Genomic DNA, 20,435 nt, shown 5'->3' with positions numbered 1-20,435 from the left:
CTTAGCTGTTTGGGATAGCAGGGAATGGATATGTTTGTAGTTGCTTGGTCTCGTATCTGCATGTGAAATGAATTAAAGTAATGAACAAAACATGAAATGGTGTGCTGTTAAAGGGAAACAGTCAATGATGGAATGCTGTGACGAAGCATAGTTACTGTTATCACTCTTATTAATGAGGACCATGTCATATTTTGCTTTTATCCTTTTACAGCTTAAGTTGCAGAACATCCCTGAGACATGCAAGTTCCTGTTACTAAGTTATATATGGTTCCTTTTCTTGAAATTAATAAGACAAAAAAAATGTAGCTTGTCATATTCCCAAGAAACCAGCAACTGGCCTGAAGACAAAAAACGAAACTCTGACACTGGACACTCCTGTCCATAAACATGAAATAAATATCTCCTTACTTAAAGCATGATATTTGTCTTTGTTAAACAGCAATGTTCTTCTAAATCTGTTTACTATTCAGCTTAGATTATGTGTACAACATGCATTCAACTTCCTGTGATCAAGCCGTTACTAAAGAAACAAGTTAACACACAACTGTGAATTGAATTAAGCTAACACTACTGTCAGAGCTGCTCTTATAGAAAATGAATCAAAATCTCCTGGCTAATCAACATCCAAACTTCCCGTAGTATACATAGATACCACTAGGTCTGAAGGACATGTTCTCAACTGAATTGGTGCTATTGTCTTCTATTAAATTCCTGTATTCAGTGAACCTGCTATCTGACGACTGACCTGTCTATCCTTCAGAGTAGTTTTCCGCAAAGTCTGCATGGGTTTTGACCTTTCAAAAGCAAAAATGAAAGGCTGCCTTGTGTCCATACAATGAGAGAGAGAGAGAGAAGAAAGAGTAAGGAAAGAGGGAGACAGAGGCTGAGGTTGAATCTGAGAGACTGAATGAGAAAAAGGGGTGGGCAGAAAAAGGAAAAAGAGGGGCTGTGTGTGTGAGAGAGTGAGAAGAGGAAGGGAGCATTTTTGTCCCCATCACTAGTCACAAGTGATCTGTGCTAATGTCAGTTACTGTTCTCAAGTCCTCAAGTCATGCTATAGTCAAGACAGAATTCTCTTCCCTGTTCTTTTGGGATTAAATGATGGATTAACTGACTACTGTTCTTTCTTCCAAGAGATCTTGAGTAAGTATAGTGCATCTGACAGAGAGATGAAAATGTTTCCAGAGTCTGAAGGTATAAATAGAGGTGTAAATTTTGGGTTAGGTTGGATTTTTAAATATTTTTTGTTTCGTTTTTCCAAATTAAACTATCAGTATATGTTCGTTTGTGTTTTTATGAAGCAGAGAGACTACTAAATCTGTCTGTGTAAAATTGCAGGTTTGGCAATTTTCTTCTGAATGTCAGTGTCAAAAAATAGTAAAAGAGGAAGCGTTGGACAGAAACAGGAAACAGAGAATATAGAGTAAGCAGGAAATATTTGTCTGTAATTGAATGTCACTTATTATGTAATTAAACCGTGTCATGATCATCTAACTATACGTCTGTATGAATGGTGAATGTGTTATTTATTCAGGTGGTTTGGATCGTCTTATATGTGTTACATGTTCATACACCGAGAAGCAATGAGTAATGGAATAGCAAGAGTCTGAGAGAAACTGGACTGTCGTAGTCCCAGTGTAGTTTGAGAATCATAACCATGACCTCAGCATGAATAAGGATCCTATTGTCCCAATGGAGACAGCGCTGGATGTGGGATCCAGTGGCATACATTTGCTGTACCTGACTACACACTGCACACTTTCGCTAACAAAATGACATTTTCAGGAATACCCCAGTCACAAAACCTTCAAACCAAGATGTTGGATAGCACGTTACAATTATAGACAAGAATAGACACGCTTGATAACGTTTGATTAATCCTGAACACTTCTTGTTAGATTTTAAATGGTTTTGTTTGTCTTTTTTATCAAGTTCAGCAACTGCCTTTAGACTTCCATTGTGCCATTACATGATTTCTTTACAGTACAGAGCACTGAGCAAACATGTTAATATACTTGACTGCGCTAATCGCTCATACACAACAGATTGCATTCAAGTTGAAAAATGATGGACTGTTCTTTTGATGTCTTATCTGTCCAACCACTCATTTCACTAATCAAAGACAGAATCCTATCCAGCCTGTGCTGCATGCCTGAAATGTTAGCAGATGAAAGTGTTTTGAAGGAAATATCACACATGGTAGCCAGGGTACAGAGCTTCAAATGGCACAAAGATGCTTTTGTGTGCATGCACATGGAGCTGCTAAGGTAGTGCACACGTGATATGGATATTAGCCCAAGTTCCACACGCTCTTAATACCTGCTACTGTGTGTGTGCATCTGTCTGAGCCCGCCAAGCACAGCAGGCCTGTCTGAATAGAAGCTTTCATATGAGACAAAGACATCAGGCCACATAAACTGGCCGCTAATGTGAGGCAGCTTTGTGTTCCTTTAATGAATTGTTTCACTGAGCTGGAATGAACTAATGCAGAATGAGAAGGACAAAAAAGGAGCTGTTTTATAATTTGTGTGAATCAATGACGAGCACACTACAGCATGCCCGTGTGTGTGTGTGTGTTAGGTGGTTGTAGGGAAAAATATTTCCAAAAAAAAAAGGTGGAATTTGATACCAAGCAAAGGCAGGTGAGAGAGAGCCAGACATGTTACGGTGGATCTGGAATGATTTCCTGCTTTCTGAAAGCCTTTATTCAGCCCAGTTCACAGGGGTTTAAACAACAGGTGGTGCTTTAACTCAGCTGTGGTTACGTGGGCACCTGCATTCATCCATTTCTGTAGGTGTGAACTCAAATTTCCATGGAGGATTTCCTAAGTTTTACACACTGATAGAGTACAGTTAAATCCTTTTCTTGTTCCCATCAATTCCACATGGCAAAACTTGCATTGTTAAATTCTTATCTGTTCTTCATATGCCTTTCTTTTTTCTTTTTTTTCCTCCTGGCTTCTCAAAAATCGATCCTTGCACCGATTTTTAATTTACCATTCTGGGAACTGAGAATGAGAAACAGCATATTGATGGAATGCAGTTGCCTTCAGGGCTGTGTATTTATCCCAAAATATAATAACCCATACAATTTCCCATAATCTTTGATCTATGATAATTATTTCTGGCTAATAGAATAAATATGTAATATTTCATACTATTTTAAAAACAGCTTAAATGAATTAAGCTGTCAGCTGCATTCCAGAGCAACTTTACCCCTCTGAAGCCAGCAACGTATTGATATTGAACAATAAATTGCAGTTCCAAATTTACTATCAATGTCCAACAAATGTTAATCAAAACAACTTTTAACTCTTACAATTTAGAATGCAGTTACACTTGTCTATTACATATTACTGTGTTTTTCAGTAGGGTTTTTAGCTACCTGGTTTTACACATTGAACAATCTATATACTGAAATGAACTGCTCTAAAAGGATTAAAGCACTAAGCCAATGGTTTTTGAAGGATTTGGCAACAGTATTTTTTAAATCACAAAGATCCATGTAATGATATAGTATAAACTAAAAGTCACTAAAGGCCTCCATTGCACAATCAATGCAAAATAAACTAAAATGTCCACTCACTGACCAGGACTTTCATGTAATTAACGAATCAGCCAATGTGGCAGCAGTACATAAATATGCTAAAAGTGCTTTTATGATCACATCAGAATGGGGGAGAAAATTGATTTTGCCTGGGCAAGGTTGTTGGTGCCAGACATACTGGTTTGATTTTACACAGAATGGTTCAGAAAAAAGCATCTGTTAAGTGGCAGTTCTGCCTTGTTGATGAGAGAGGTCAAACAGAGAATGGCTAGACTGGTTTGTGTTGATTGTACAGTTGACTTTGGCTTTAGGAAATTTAAAAAAAAGCCAACTCTTCACAACTACTATTTACAACCACGGTAAGCAGAAAATTACACAACATGATGAGCCAAAATCAGGAATGTGAGGCTCACCAAAACGCTCCAGCTTTGTAGCATGCACTGTAACATCAGATTCCTGGTCTTAGCTAACAGGATTGGAACCTGATGCAGTCTTCTATTGTTCTATTGTCTCATCTGTGTGTTTTAAGATGCTTACCATAGCTTTAAAGAGTAACTGTAGCTCCTGTCAGCCTGACCCAGTTTGGTCATTCTCGTCTAACCTTCCATCAGCAAGAATGTTTTTTGTTTGCTTTTCTGCACCATTCCATGTTTCACACTGCTGAGTGTGAAAATCACAAGAGATCAGCACTTTATGAAATACTCAAATCAGTCTGGCCAACAACCATGTCATAGCCAAGGTCGCTGAGATCATAGTATTCCCTCATTCTGATGTTTTATGTGAACAAACAACCTGAAGCTTTCGACCTGCATCTGCAGGATTTGATGCATTGCACAATGGGATTCCTAATAAGGTGGCCAGTAAGAGTATACACAATGCTGTTTTTAATGCATAAATAAGTTGTCTTTGCTTTCACAGCTTTTCAGGTTAAATTCTGTGACCATGATGACTATTATATTTCATGTCATAAATAGTATCTTAATTAACATTTAGTTAATTGTGCAGAACAGAATACACACACACACACACACACGGTTCATTATCTGAACAAAAAGCTATACTCTCAAGTGTGGGGTTGAATCATCTTGCTTTAATTCTGTTTTTATGCAGCCAGTTGCTCCAGCTGGTGCAGGTAATGAAGGCTGTTGTGTTGCTTCACCAGTTAGAATAAACTGCTGAACACCTGTTGTGCTGCAACATAGAGAAAAAAAACCCCTCTTATTGCTGACTGTATTTGTGTATGCGTAAAATTAAGCATTAGAGATAAAGGCTGTGAGTGCCATCATCTGTGTGTGTGTAAAGGGAAAGAGACTAAAAACAGATGATTCAGAGTTCTTCCTTGGCCAGAAAACAGGAACATTTTGTTTTTCCCCGCTGTAGCAATAAAAACCATCCTTACGCTCTCACAATCTCTCTCGCACAGAAAACACTAGAAATCTCTGAGTTTTAGCCACCTCACAGATACACACTCATCTGTCAAGGGCATTGTGGTCATCATGTAAGCTTTATGATGAAGCACTTTTATAATTTTAGGGAGAAGTCTCAAAATAGTGAAAACTATGAGTCATGACTGTGAGTAGTTTGTGGACTTATTCCATTCGGAGAGATCACTTCATCTTAAAGACCTGATTCATCAGATGATCTTCTGTCTACACTTGAAATGGGTTTCTGGAGTCATGTATTTTTTACTAATTAGGAACAAACACCTGTTAATTCCAAATGATTAACAAACAGATGGCCTGTGATGAACTGACACTTCATCATGGGTGTATTCCTGCCTTGGCACATAGTATTTCTATGTTACTGAAAATGAAAATAAACTGTCATTTGATTGACCTCCACCACAGATTTGAACCTCGTTAAACCTAGAAACCCGACCCCTTATAATAGCAAGATAGATATAATCATACTGTTAAAAAATTCAGCACATTAATATCCATCCATCCATCAATCTATTTTCTGTACCATGTATCCCACACAAACAGGGGTGCCAACCCCATGCACAATAACACACACAGACACTAATGGACAGTTTGCATAGTCAGTCAGCATACAATGCATGTCTTTGGACTGGGGAAGAAAACCTTAGTAGCCAGAGGAAACCCTTAAAGCACAGAGAAATGATGCAATCTCTGCACACACAGGGTGGAGGTGGGAACTGTACCCTCAAATCCCTTGAAGTCCAAGGCGAAAGTTCTATCCACTAAGCCACCATGGCCCCTCCCTTGTAAACAATTGCTATATCATTTGGTTTCAGTATTTTATTGACTTTAATTTCATATTTTTAAGTTACTAATCTTTAGATTAGGGCTAGCTTCTTGACTAGCTGTAAAATCTTAATAACTATTATTATAACTATAACCACAATAAATTGTCTTTATTACCTGCTAGTGATCTCCACCATCATGCCAGCATTAAATAGTAGCCAAAATACATCATTCTGTACACCACAGACCTTAGGAGTCTCCAAACCTTAATTTTAAGGAACTACTGACAATATATGAAAGGTTCATGTAGTTAGAGTGTGGATCTGAGATGGTCATTTCTGTTAGTCTGTTACACTGATATTTCCTTTTAATGTGAGATTCACTGTAAATGTTTCTCAGAGCTCTATCTGAGAAAGGGAGGGTTGTCTGACCATGTCCTCCCCATGAGAGTAGCTCAGGTTCAGGGGTCATCACACAGGAAACCCCCCTGCTCTGGAGGCACCACCGGAAGAACCCTCTTCAGATCCAGCTGTTGGTTGCTTGGATTCTGCTAGTCTTGTTTTCTCTATGTTTTATCTGTTTGGATTTTTTTTTAACATCTGTCTCACTATCACACTATATCTAGCTTTTCTGGCAATGGTCAAAGGGAAAAAAAGCATAATATTGATAGATATTTCCTTTGCAATCCTTTGAGGGTACCATGTACCTTTGGTAGACATACTCCGACTCCAAAATTCCATGGTGACTATGTTGTGTTTGGGATTTGTTGAGGGAGACTTTGTACGTTTATTTATTTATTTAATGAGTCACTGATTTAGGAATGGTCTCCAATGTTAAAGTGAGTCATTTTATGAGGGTAGGTAAAAAACCCTCTGCAGCTGTTTAACACCAGATCGGAAAAGACCCTTTTGGCAGAACGAGGCATGAAGGAACAGGAAATAAGGGAGAGGAACTTGTCTGGAATAACAAGGCCTTTTCTAACTATCAAAACATCGGGAATAGTATCTTATTTATGCAAATCCCAGAGCAGCGGTGATGGTTCATCCTGCTTCTGCTACTTGCCAATAATTCCACAATCACTTATTTATTTAGGAAAAACAATGCGAGCCTAATCAGGGAAAGTCACTTCCTTTTTTTGAATTTGTTTGAGCATAATTATAAATGGGAATTATAAAATATAAAAAATATCCCTTTTAAATTGACACTGGAAGATCATTTGCTGTGTGATGATGGAGGGGTTTGATACACTGCTAATAGTCATTCAGTTTATCTCTTTAAAAGACGCTTGCAAGATATTTGGATTTCTAAACTTCTTTACATATTCTCCTTTCATTCAAGGAGAATGAAGGCAGTAAACAGGAGAACATTATGCTAGAGACTGTAGATCTGCTCAGCTCCATGGTATAAATGAGCTAACCTGCTCATACAATGCATTAGAAATATTATAGAGTTATAGAAAGGATATTTCAGGCAGACCTCTTCTTCTCTTTTCTCTTCTCTTCACTCTCCTTTCTTTCCTCTCTCTCTCTCTCTCTCTCTCTCCAGCTGTGGTGGTGGTAGTTGTAATTCTGTGCTTCAGAGTGTTTAGGCAGAGACATGGACTATACCCAGTCAGCTGAAGACACAGGAAGAAATAGGACAAGAAGTAAACAAGACATCATTTTATACTAAATTTAGACAAGCTTATGGATCCATATTTGATAAGCTCTTGAGTAAGAAGAGATGGTGAGTAGATTTCCTGTCGTAATGCAGTGCTAGGTGGAAGTTCAGTAGTTTTTAGTTTCATGCTTCCTTATTTTAGCTTGGCAGTATAAAACTTTGTTTACTTAGTTGCACTTCAGCTCTTTGGTTTGGACAGCCACTCGTTTTTGATGTTGTTAGATGTTATGAATTTCATTGACCTATTTATGACAACTCTTTATTTTGGAAGATGTCCTCAGGTGTATTTCAGCCGCACCTGCCTTTTGTTTCAGTTCATATTAATCCACTGGTGTTTTCCTGGCTTAGATACTGGGAATTTTTATGCCACGTTCTGACTGTCGATCTGCGTATGCTATATTTCTCCACTGTGGTTTCCTCTCTAGCACTAGTCGTCTGCATGTGTTCAGTGTGTGTGCGTGTGTGTGTATGATTATAACCCATGTAAGAGGAGCCCTGTGCAGTGCACAGTGTGGTTAGGCTGAGGCTATTTTCTGCTTCCATGGCCAGGACACGGTGGCATGACTGCCGACTTAATGACACGTTTCAGAGACATGGTACTCTGTTTGCCCACACAAGCCATTTGGAGAAGCGCTTCGAGACTGCGCGTGTGTTTGTTTGTATCTGAGATGAACACTGAAATAAACAAATCACGCCAAATCACATGGTAGTTTCCCGTTTAGTTATCACTGGGAAGTTGCTTTATATAAAGAAATATGTGTGTTGTGTATGCTTGCAGTAATTCTCTGTTATTCCTGTGTATCCTGTTTATACATTCTTTGTGTCAGAAATGTTTAAAAGTAGTGCGTATTTGAGGTGATGGAGACATTCTTGTGCTCTGGGTTTCTGAGAGCCAGTACGAAATACTGAGCATCACAGAGAGGTTCATAATCATAAGAAAACAAGATTTAATAGGGAATTTGGACAAGCATGCTTCTAACGGAAACTTTATATGCTTTGTCAGCGTGTTTTTCAGATTATTCTTAAATATTTCACCCTGATTAATATGCTGCAAGCTGTCTTTACTTGTCCACAGAAGCGAAGCTTCACATTCCACTGATTTGTTTGACTGGGCATGCCAACAAAAGTGTCTTTCTCAGGAAATAAATTTCTCTTGGGTTTTTTTTTTTTGTAAACCTTAAAATAGCTATGTACACATAAACCCTATCAGACAGATGAGTGCTGCGACCTCTAGGATTTGCTAGAGAGTCATGCTTTGTTGATAAATATTTGGGCAGATGACCAGCCACAAACCTTTTCCTGAGCAAGCACATAGGATTATTTTGTTTACTGGTCAGGAGATGATTCTTTTTCTATAACAGTAACTCTGAAGATATAACCAGTTGTAAAGCAAATCCCAGAGGTGTATATTAAAATGTTTATTGTAATATATCATTACACAGTGAGTTGAATAATAGATGCTCCATGTACACTTCATCTAATAATACACGGGTTAAAAACATATATAAAGTCATTGATATGGTGAAGTTTTCTGTAAGGAAAAGGATATTGTCTACAATATCAGTGCTTTGTAAAGTCCAGTACTATATCTTGCTCTTAAAAATAGTCATGGTGTTCAAAAGCTGAAAACAAGTGCAGGCAGTGCGTATACAGGGATGTATAAAAGGTCAATCAGATTCTGAAGCTTGTAGCCAGAAAAGTGTACAAATAATAATAGATGTTTCATGGCCTATGGGCAGAAGGTTTGAGTACTTCATAAAGTCATATTCCAAATAGGAATCAGCAGTCATATTGATGTTTTTCATCTAGTTTGTCGCACCAGGTTAACACAACCCCTAGGTCAGATGCTGTATATTTTTGTAAACATAAGGTTGTGCAATGATAATTCCAGTCTAACTCAATATAGAACATCATGACAGCTCACTGCATTTCTAGTATATCATAATGGTGATTATGTGCCATGGGGTGTCCAGTGTTATCCACAAATGGACAGTGACAGGTTTTCATTCCAACCCACCAGAAGCCATGCTTGACTCCACCTGCTGATAATGTTGAACATCGCCTTCAATTGACTATGAGATGTGGCTCCTGCTTTACTCAAACAAGCACACTGGCCCTTTGGGAATAAGATTCATCAGCCATGATCATTATATCATTGGCGCAAGAATTCATAAAAATAAAAAAAAGTCTTTTGAACAGGAAAAGTAAATGCACTAAGATGTCAGAATGAATATAGTTTGAACTTACATTGTATAACACAGTGTTATACAGTAGGCTTTGAAACAACCACCCATAAGAAATGAGATTTTCAGATGTGATGATCAGTTGTCCACAAACTTTTGGCCATATAGTGTATGCTACTGATGAAAGTTGACATTTATTTTAGTAATGGAACTTATAAATGTCAGTGTCCGTTTATGTCAGTTGTCATGAAAGTCTTAGGAGGGTATCATGTAGCCCTCTGAACAAGACTGTTAAAATGTTCCCCTATGTAACACATATTTATCTAACAACCATGATTTTATCCCTATACACCCTATATACATCTAAATCTGATTTTCCAGATTACAAATTCTAGACATTTGTTTGACTCAGAGGTGATTACAGCTGAGTGATTTCCTAAAAATGACTAATCTGTTGTGACATGTCTGCTGAACTATGTACTACCCTAAGGGTTATACATGACTATTTATACTCAAATGTGCATATGTCCACACCAGAGATAATCAGCAGCATCTGTTCCAAATGTGTGCATTTAAGAGGAGTCATTATGAGTCATACTGGGCATAACAGCTGCATTGCATGCATGGACCCATTCTAAACATCATTTTTTCCTAATTTGTATTTAGATATGTCTGAAACGAGCAGAGCTGTGTGTCATCTCTTTTAGTAACACAATAAACACATGATCAAAGACCCGATTACTTAATTGTATTGCCTGATGGCTAATATAATGTTTAGTCTAGCGCCTACTTGCATGTAAATGGATAACAATTAGTCAATTAGTCAACCTAGGTAGATTTTCTCACCATGCATGAAATAAATACCAACACCAACCGGCATTCACTGCATTATTCTCTTCATCTATTTTAAAAACAGGATCTCAATGAGTGTGATGAAGTGATCAGTAATCCAGAAGACATGGACACCCTGAACAGGAACATTCCTGATCATGGCCGCCAGACACATCAGGTGCTACAGGTGAGACAGCGATTGTTAGCATATGAAAAAAGGGACAACTACAGACAGAACACATAAAATATATGAATATATGAATGTTGTGCCATGATGTTTGTAAGTATTAATTCAAACAAAATCCTGTACTGATGGTTCCAGTCCTAACCCAAGTTTTGAAAATACGCTTTTCTGTTAAGCAAACATGAGCCAAGCCTGATTAAGAATTAAACCAACAAACACTATCACAAACAAATCCACATCAAATTTAGTTTAAGTTTACCGCCCACAATGTGCCCGGTGAAAGAAATGTCACTTTACAATAGTGGTAATTAAGCACTATTATGTTTAGTGCCCCATTCCCAGTGTTAGTAGATGGCAGGGGAAGATATGGAGACTAAAACAAACCACTGTGGCCTTTCAGCAGTCTGCTCTCAAGCTTGCTGCTAGCTCGTGATGAACTGCCATTGCTTTTTTTTTTTATAAAGGTTAAAATCAGTACCTGACTAGCAAGATCAGGTAAAAATAGTGTCTCAGGTGTCCTTTTGCTCTTTTAGCTAATAGATGTGTTTGAATAACGAGAGACTGTTCTAAACGGCTTGGATCCATCTGATTAATTGATTCCCTGGGTGCCATTTAATGTGGAGTGGAACATATACTGTATAACTGGACACACAGAAAGCTCTTTCATACAGCATGACAAATTATTCCTGTACAATAGGGGGGTGGGAGGGTTGGTTCACTGAGGCTGAGGAGAAATTTCCAGCAATGGCCTTCTCCAGACTTCCATTTTGGAGGAAGTACAAGAACCGAGAAGAAATGTATAAGCCAAAAATATGAGCACATTCTTCTAAGAACCAATTACTTATTTTTCCAAATTCGCTACCAATTTTATGCCAGGATTATTGCTGTTTTCCATGTTTCATTCTATATTAGACTTATTGCCCCAAAAAGATGAATTTATTTGCAAAAGTCGTTCATATGTTGTCCTTGAGAACCTCTGGCTCTGACTTTGACCCTGTTCACTGTGTCATCTTTTATCTAAGAGATTCAATCCTCTTAGTCTCCCAGTGTACATGGCCATACCTGATGGAGATAAACCAGGTTAGCCTTTTAGCCCAGGCTTGCTTTACTATATGACGACTCTAATTGAGTCAGTATAATTGTGTTTGGAGCACTATGAGCAATCATCTGAAAGAGGGCAGGTCACTGCGGTGATGCTTTGTGTGACTGGACAACATAATTGGCCGACAGTAGTCATGGTGTATGCGCATTACAATATTGATTCTAATGTATTAATACATTACAATATGTATTAAAAACATTAACTTTTATTCCATTTGCCAAGGGTACTCCGTTGGACCTGATCGAGACAGGCAAAACCCTCAAAGTCCAAGCAGAGCGCCCCCATCTGGTCAGTTTAGGAAGTGGACGCCTGAGCACAGCCATCACACTCTTACCCATACCAGAAGGTTAAGTACTTTCTTTTTTTAGTAAGTCAATACAATGCATTCTTCTGTCAATATTGCTTCAATGTCGTTACATTCGTATTGGCTTTAGACTGTTATGTCATCTGTCCTGTTGGGGAAGACTGTAACTAGATTAGACAATGAGAAATGTTAGGGAGGGTAAGATCGTTACTGGTCTTTTTTTTTTTTTTTTTGCTGAATTCAGCAGCTTTCCTCACGTACCTGCAGTCCCATCATTACTAATGGCTTCAAATGGCAAGCAGCCAAGTCTGAGATGAGATGGAGTTTACCTGAGATCAAGGGCTTGTGTGTGTATGCACTCATATGCTAGGATGTCTGGACAGTTAACTGTAGGACTAGCAGAGCAGCATGGCATTTTCTTTTGCTGTATTCTTAGCTCAGCTATGTAGTATAGAATAACTCAAAGAAAGACAAATAGAGGACCTTCCCTCTACTGACACTGGAATGGGAGCAAGTGTAGCACGTGCTATATGGCCACCATATTGTGGATAGATGGCCATCACAGGTGTCGTGAAGGAGTCATGAAGAGAATATATATAGGTTATCTTTAGCTACTCACAGATACATATTGTCAGTAGGCCTGTGGGTTTTAATACACCAACTTTCAGGGGAAAATTATCTGCTCATGAGTTGAATCTTAATAGACCTGCCTCCTCTCTGCTTCTCTTTGTCACAAATAATATTTTTATATTATAATTATAATATTGTGATTGGCCAGCTGTGCTTTTCTAGGTCACTTAGTGTGGTTGTGCTGCTATGAATACAATTTGTTCATTGTGGTGTGCTTAAAACAGAAATAGCACACTGACTTTTAACAACTGTGACATGAATGAATAGACGTTAAGAAAAACAATTCAACGTGACTTTTAAAAAATCCACGTCAGCAGGTGAATGAAAAGCATCGCACATCCAGCCAGCCAGCTCTTATTCTCCTTATTAAATAAGGACAGTTAAAATCTGTCATAAGAATCCCTGCTATGCTGTGTATCTCCATTTTTTTCCATTATAATCCTTCCTCGTGGCTGGGATGACCTACTTTCTGAATCCCCCATGTCAATTAACTGTGTATAAAATGCACGATTGCATAAATTTAAGCCAGCTAAAAAGCCTTTGGCAGTAGCAAATTACAATTATACCCGCCATGTAACAAATTAAATAGTTTGATTGACTGGTATGACAATTTAAAATTATAGTCACATTCAGGGATATACATAGAAATTGAGTTGAAATTTAGAAGGCTCTGAGAAGTGGAACATAAATGTAGAAAATCTGCTAAAAGCCCCCTTTGCCTAAAGGAGCAGAAAGGGCAGTGGATAGTAATTGAGAATATACAGTGTTACTACATGAAAAAATTATACATGTTTAAAAAGTTAAAAAGCATGTAAAGTTACATGCCCAAGATAAAATGCCTACAAGCATGCAAACACAACTCCTAAACAACTGTAAGGTCTATTGCCACAGCATTTTCCTATATACAGTGTACAATGTGAGTGAACATGTGGGTAATTTAATCAGTTTTTCCTTCTTTACACACACCTGTTAGTATGGATATTATTCACTGACTGTATGGATATTATTCACTGAAATTAAAATGTTTTGTTGAATAAGCATTGACAAAACTACTCCTTCTCTTTGAATGCAGGAAAAACAACCCTTGGCCATGGAAACACTGACATCAATATCCAGGGTCCAGGAGTGGCTTCCCTGCACTGTTATATTGAAAACCAGGCAGGAACCATTACCCTCTTTCCCTGTGGCAACCCATGCTCCATGGATGGCCTGGCAGTCACAAAGCCTGTACGACTGTCTCAAGGTAAACATATGGTGAATGGTTTGGCGGAAAAATCAGAGGAAATGTCTTCCTGATGTGTGCTATTCATTTTGCCTTCAGCTGCACATGTCATAATCCTTTCACATCCTGAGCTCCTTTCTCAGAATGAAAGAGCTTGTTCAATGAAAAATTGTGAATGTAGATATATGACTGAAAACATTATGCCTTTAATCCATTAGCAAAGTTGGCGTGCAAATTGTATGGCTCTTTCATTTTATATGGATTTCTAAAGCAGAGTTAACTCACTGAAGTCAGTCAGATGAATATAATGCAAGGCAAAATATCGAGTCACAAATGTCAGCTCGGATTAACGGACACTGAGAGGATATCACAAACAATTTCCATTTCCAGCCTCAATATTATTCTTAGACTGAAGTGTCACAATAGTGGAGTGTGCTGTGCTTGAACTTTCCCTAAATGTGACCTATGCTCCTAAACCTTCTGAATTTAGCACAATATAATTGCTCAGTATATCTAGCTAATATCTAGATGCATTTGAAGTTTAGATATAACCGCATGTATGGAGTACATATTGTAAAATTGCCTCAATTGGAATTGGCAAAATAGGACTTATTTTAGGCAACTGATGAGTATTTTATACCTTCATTACTCTACACAAGGCTTGTAAAGACAACCATGTGCTCCTTTAACACCCGTAGTCATTATATGACAAGGAATAAAATACAAAACGTTATAGATGAAGAAGTCCTCCTTAATAACATGGGGCATGTTATTAATGTTTACAATACATTTCAAGCCACCCAAGATACGAGTAAGTGAATAATTAACCAAAGTTGCGACCAAAGTTCTTGAGCAATTGCTAATATCTGTAACTCAAGATACACATACACGTTTCATTTCATTATTCATTCTTGTTAACCACTTCATCCTGGTCAGGGTCGCTGTAGGTCTGAAGCCTATCTGTGGAACACATGGCTCAAGGCAGGAGAATTTATATATTATACAGGACGCTAGTCCATTGTCGTCCATGCAAACACACTTACACACCTACAAGCAATTTAGCATAGCCTGTCCACCTGCGTGCATGGTTTTGGACAGTCGGTTGAAACTAGAAAACCTTAAGGAAACCTACACGAACAGAGGAAGAAATTCCACATAAACAACAACTAAGCAGTAATGCCCGCAACATGTTAATTTACATAAAGTCTGAATTGTATAAAAGCAACAGAGCAGTTGAAGCAAAGTGATTTGAGGTCACAATTGTGCTGGCTTATTTCAGTTGCCACCCTGTGCCACCCTTTTGGCCACAGGGGCGAGCAGTTAAGAAACACACAGTGTCATATTAAAAAAAATTATTTCACTAGACTATTTCTAGCTTTATAAAAAAAAAATTAAATGGGTCGTTCATGTCTGTGCATGCCAGTTCAATTCATTACAGACGCAATTTAGTAACAAATGGTCGGTGTTAATGTTATTCAGCATATTGGTGGCCGCCTCCTCCCCTCCTTTTGCGCTCTGCATGACAATAATATCGCTTATGGGAGAGAGAGAGAGACAGAGAGAGAGAGAGAAAGAGAGAAAGAGAACAGCCGGCACTGGGACAGCTGTTCAACACCCTGTCGTTCTTGCTCCTCAGCCGTATGGCCTACTAGTATTAACCCCAGCTCTTTCTTTCTTAAGCACGACTCTTGCTTTTCTTTTGGGTTAATTCGGTCCTAACTTAACAGCGCGCGCGAGAAGATCCACTTTTTTCTTCCATCAGAAGTTAACAGAGGCAGGTGCTGGTTATCCCGTGAGCATATGGACTGTTTTTCTTCTATGCCTTGGTTCAGTTTGTAGCTTTAGCAGTCAGACAGGTGGACCGTGGACATCTGGCATCATCTTTTGTGTGCAAAGAAAAGTCAATAAGTGGACGGATATTACCATAACAAAGCCGCTCGAGAGTGAGACGTTCAGGGAGGTGAACAGCTTCACAGCGTCGGGAGAGGAAACGAGTTTGGATATTTTGTTCCAGAAAGGTCTCAGCATCCCCTGCACTTTCTAATGTTTGACACCCTTATATAAATGTAAGTAAATCATTTCTCGAGTTGAAGTTGATGTGAAATGCGCTCATATTGTTGCTTTCCGTTGACTTTTTGCAGTGCAAAGGACTAATCCAGTGTCTGCTGAAATAAGTCTCAACGTCTAGTACCTTGCTTCATACCTAGATCATTAATGTTACTTGTACTCTGTTAGATTGTAAATCTTTCGTCTATTATTTTTTATTTTTATTTTTGCAACTTATATAATTTCATTTTTTTTTCTGTATTAGAGCACTGCTCGATATTTTGTGTAACAGCACCTTCAATCAGTTCACTATGTAACCCATTTGCCTAAACAGAGAGGAGTGATCAGCACTGTGATATTTTTTTTAACAACTTTATATATTTTTTTAAACATATTTTTTAAAAATTAATTAATTATTACTTAAGGGCAGGAACAGTTTTCTGTTTGTTTGAAAACAACAGAAACAGATGACCTAATTCACTCTTTGTGTTAGGAAACCCTTGTTGTAATATACTTTAATACTAATACTGCAAATAATTATGGAGAATGAGGCGTTTTCTCTTCAATGTCCAGCAGACTGCTAAAGTGACCTCATTAAATATGCGAAGGATATATGAATAGTTATAATTTTGGTAAGGACTCTGTTTTTGCAGGATGAACTTACTGTATATGTGTATATGGTGTGATATTAGTTTGGTTGCATGTTTGTTCTATCTATCTATCTATCTATCTATCTATCTATCTATCTATCTATCTATCTATCTATCTATCTATCTATCTATCTATCTATCTATCTAGTTAAAGCATTAGGTAAGACTGACTGTTATTTATTTATTTATTTATTTTTACCATTAGGTCACACATTGTTAAGAGGGTGAGTTCAAAATTGAGTTCCTTGTGACCACCCCAGTTCCCGCACATGTCCACAAAACTCTTACCACCAAGACCGACATTTGTGGTAACTTTCAGCCAGATTTACCATGGTCAACTATCATAAGGATTATGTATTGTCATTTGGCACGAAGTATTGTCATTAGGCACTTAGGCACAAGTAATAAGGAACTGTGGAGCTCTCTCAGTATAACTCAACATAAGCTAAAAGCTCTAAAAATGCTACATTTATAAAGATTTATAACCATTCCATTTCACTTATTCGGAGTGACTTTACCATCTTATCATGCAAGTGAAATTGAAAGCCAGGTTATAGGACTAAAACATGCTATGTTCAGCTCATAATGATTTATGATGTTATATATGACTTTTGCTGAGTGACATCATCATCATGTTACTGAAGTACTCAGCTTGTTTTCAGCGGAGCGCTGTATAATGGCTAGCTGATGCCCACTCTGCTCATTATGGTTATTGATGATTAGATTTCCATATCGTGAGTGATCATGTTACACAGGTACTCTAGCAACTCATGTTGCTAGAAATGGAACTCTGTGTGTCCAGTGTGCCAGGGAGCTGATGTTAGGATTTTATTATGCTTTTTCCCATTTGACCATTCAGCCATACAAATTATACAGCTATTGTTTGAGAGTGGAGGGGTGTTGGGCAGTGTCGACAAAACTAATGACACGAGGCCTTTCCAAACAATTCCTGTCCGAATTAAGTATCTGAAGAAATTTTCAGCCACATTATATGTTAATGCTAAGATCGTGGATCAAACCATTTTCAGCCATGATGTTCAGCACATTTTTCAGTTATTTGTACATTTTTTTCTATTTCCCTGCATGTACTGTGTCTAAAATGTAACTCACTAGAATTCACAATAGTTTAAGAACTGATACATATCCATTCTCAAACCGAATACACACTTGTGGCACTTTTAAAATATGTTGAAATGAATATATTTCAAAATATACATGTCACATGAAGGATTAAAACACAGAGGATTTTAAATAGAGGATCTTTTCCATACATCTAAACTCTCAAAGTTTAGTGTTTATCAGTTTGTACCACTTTTCAGCATCTGGTAAGAACAAAAGTGAGCCCTGAAACAGTGTTTGTAGCATAGATTACATATTTATTGTGTTTATGTAACAAGTGTTAGATTACAGGAAGTTTACAACTTAGGACTTGATCCTATGATCCGGCATAGCATATATTTCCCATGTGATATTAGATCAGATGTTGCATTGATTCATGCTGTGGATACCAAATTCTTACTTACCGTCTGCATGCTGTAGAAGAATTCAAGATTAATTTGACCAATCTTTATTTTTCCAATTACATTGTACCAGGGTCCTCTGCAGCCTCAGAATCCTGTTTTCAGATAAAACCCCATGTGGTTTTCTTCTGTTTTATCACATCCACCTTAATGGCTAACGTCCAGTGCATTCTGAGAAGCTTTTCTGCTCTCTGTGGTTGTAAAGAGTGTTTTTTTTTTTGAGTTACTGTAGATGCACTGCTTCAGCTGTTTTTCTCTGACCTCTATTATAGTAGGTGTTTTCGCCCACAGGACTGACATTTACTGTATATTTTTTGTTTTTCGTGCCATTGTGTATAAAACCATAGAGACTGTTTTGTGCGAGAACTTACAGGGTAGAGCTTGTGACAGTTTGTGCCACTTTTGGCCAAGAAAAATGACCTGTAAGAGCTGTGTTTTCGGATGGACTACCTAATTTATTTAACAGGTATTAGACTGCAGGTCGTTTTCAACTAATGACTTATAATCTTAACTAGCCCATACACACAAAATAAGTTCAGATGTTGCATTGATTTGTCCTTGCTCTCAGTGATCCAGTTGAGAGACAGAAATATATGTTTTAATCAAAAGAAAGGACAGCATCAATATCAATTTGCTGAGAAAGTCAGAGACAGCACAGGACATGCTTTGAATATGAATCACATTGTTGTGAATGCATAATCAATTTCAGGCCCAGGGCCTGAGTTATTGTTTTCGAGCATCAGGGTTAAATCAACGTTGCCTTAGCTAGTGCAGGTGTGACAGCTCATATCTGGTGCTCTAAGACCATGGTGTAATTTACATCCTTCATGTTAGTCTTGTGCTTCCTGTACTGTCACTGTTCATTATGAAATGGAGGCCTGAGTCATAATTTATGGGCAGTGTGGCAAACACCGTATTGATTCACCCGTCTCCTTAATCACTGCACAGCAGAGCAGTAAGTGGTGTGTGTGGGTGTGTGTTTGTTTGTGTTCTTGTGTTTTTGTCTAGGTATACTTAAACTCTTGGGAGATATTTGTTATGCTTTTAAGTTTCAATTATTTACACTTGCACATTACAGTAAAATTCATTGATATACTTTTATTAAATAATAAGAACTGAATAAATGAAATGAGGCTGGATGGAGTTTATTTTTCTTTGTTGCAACATAGTCAGAATATTTCCACGATCGTATCGTCCCTGTCAGAGAATGTTTCTTATTAACCTTTATCTAGCCACTGTTTACTATTTCACCCAGCTCAGTTTTGTACTTAATGTAATGGAGGTGCAAAAAGTAAATATGGCATAAAGTCAGGATGAATTAATTTTTATTTATTATTATTATTTTAAAAGAATCTCTATATGAAATGAGCTTTGTGGATTTAACAACTGAGATTAAGAATCTTTGTATACATTATGCATGCACCTGAATATGGATTTATTTATAAAGAAAGTTTGCCAGGAGGCTTCACAAGGTTGGTTGAGATCTGGGTGTGTATCAGCAGTCACTCATGTTCCATGCTCAAGCACCATGTTAATTTACTCATGGGCGTACATGTCAGAGCATGTAAATATGTGTGACATATTTACCACATCCTTAACTGCCTGGTCAGGGTTGCTGTGGTTTAGATTTGTTAGAAATAATCACAAACAGATACAAACAAAAATAATAACTGCAGGATTAGTCCCATACACCTCTCAAGTTGAGACTAGTCCTCAATCTCAGTAGCTGAGACTGAGGATCCATGTAAATGATAATGGGCTAATGTGATTTTTAATGACATTCTTGTCAAGCAGCCTTATTTTTTTTGTTCATTGGGTTATGCTAATTCCTCTGTCATTCCCCGCCTCTGTGTCACAGGGTGCATGCTGTGTTTTGGCCAGTCTGCCTTTTTCCGCTTCAACCACCCAGAGGAGGCTCTCAGGATGAAAAGCATGATGCCAGAAGGAAATGCTGGGCTCAGCAGCACCTACAGAGGACATTCAGGTAGAGCTTCTGAGTTACTAATTCACTGCTGCAAAACAAGTTCCATTTTCTGTCATGTGCACTGATACAGTATAATGATTTAAGCAAAGGCTTTGGGGGGAAAAATCATCTCTATGTTGGCATGCATACAAAGAGGATTTGATCCTGTAATCCAGAAGAGTTTTACTTGCAAGCTCCATTTAGATGATTAGAAATTTTTTTTTGAAAGCAACCGAGTGCTGATTTATAATTGGAGAATTGTTAGGCGGAAATGTACTGTGGTTTTCTTTTTTCAGTTTACTGAAAACTGCACTAGTTTAATCGACTGCTCTATTAACTGGTTGGCCTTTCGTGCACTGGAAGTAAGTCTCAAAGGAAACAAGTGAC

General features: G+C 37.9%; 1 protein-coding gene across 12 annotated transcripts in view; it reads left to right on the top strand.

The window, feature by feature from the left end:
• The window catches only part of phldb1a (pleckstrin homology-like domain, family B, member 1a), a 49,859-nt gene that overhangs the window by 4,685 nt on the left and 24,739 nt on the right, over window positions 1–20,435 (top strand). For 8 of the 12 annotated variants that reach the window (XM_058383436.1, XM_058383438.1, XM_058383442.1 and 5 more), the window contains exons 2-5: window positions 10,513–10,614; window positions 11,936–12,059; window positions 13,720–13,890; window positions 19,944–20,069. In XM_058383436.1, the coding sequence (XP_058239419.1) occupies window positions 10,513–10,614; window positions 11,936–12,059; window positions 13,720–13,890; window positions 19,944–20,069 (523 nt within the window). Of the gene's footprint in view, window positions 1–982; window positions 1,144–7,327; window positions 7,480–10,512; window positions 10,615–11,935; window positions 12,081–13,719; window positions 13,891–15,427; window positions 15,936–19,943; window positions 20,070–20,435 lie in introns of those variants that run through there. The other 4 variants (XM_058383439.1, XM_058383437.1, XM_058383446.1 and 1 more) reach the window with 4 other exon arrangements.

Source organism: Hemibagrus wyckioides, linkage group LG28 (genome assembly GCF_019097595.1).
Source record: "Hemibagrus wyckioides isolate EC202008001 linkage group LG28, SWU_Hwy_1.0, whole genome shotgun sequence".
NCBI lineage: Eukaryota > Metazoa > Chordata > Actinopteri > Siluriformes > Bagridae > Hemibagrus > Hemibagrus wyckioides.
Note: the sequence above shows the minus strand (reverse complement) of the source record. Positions and strands in the feature narration are given on the sequence as shown.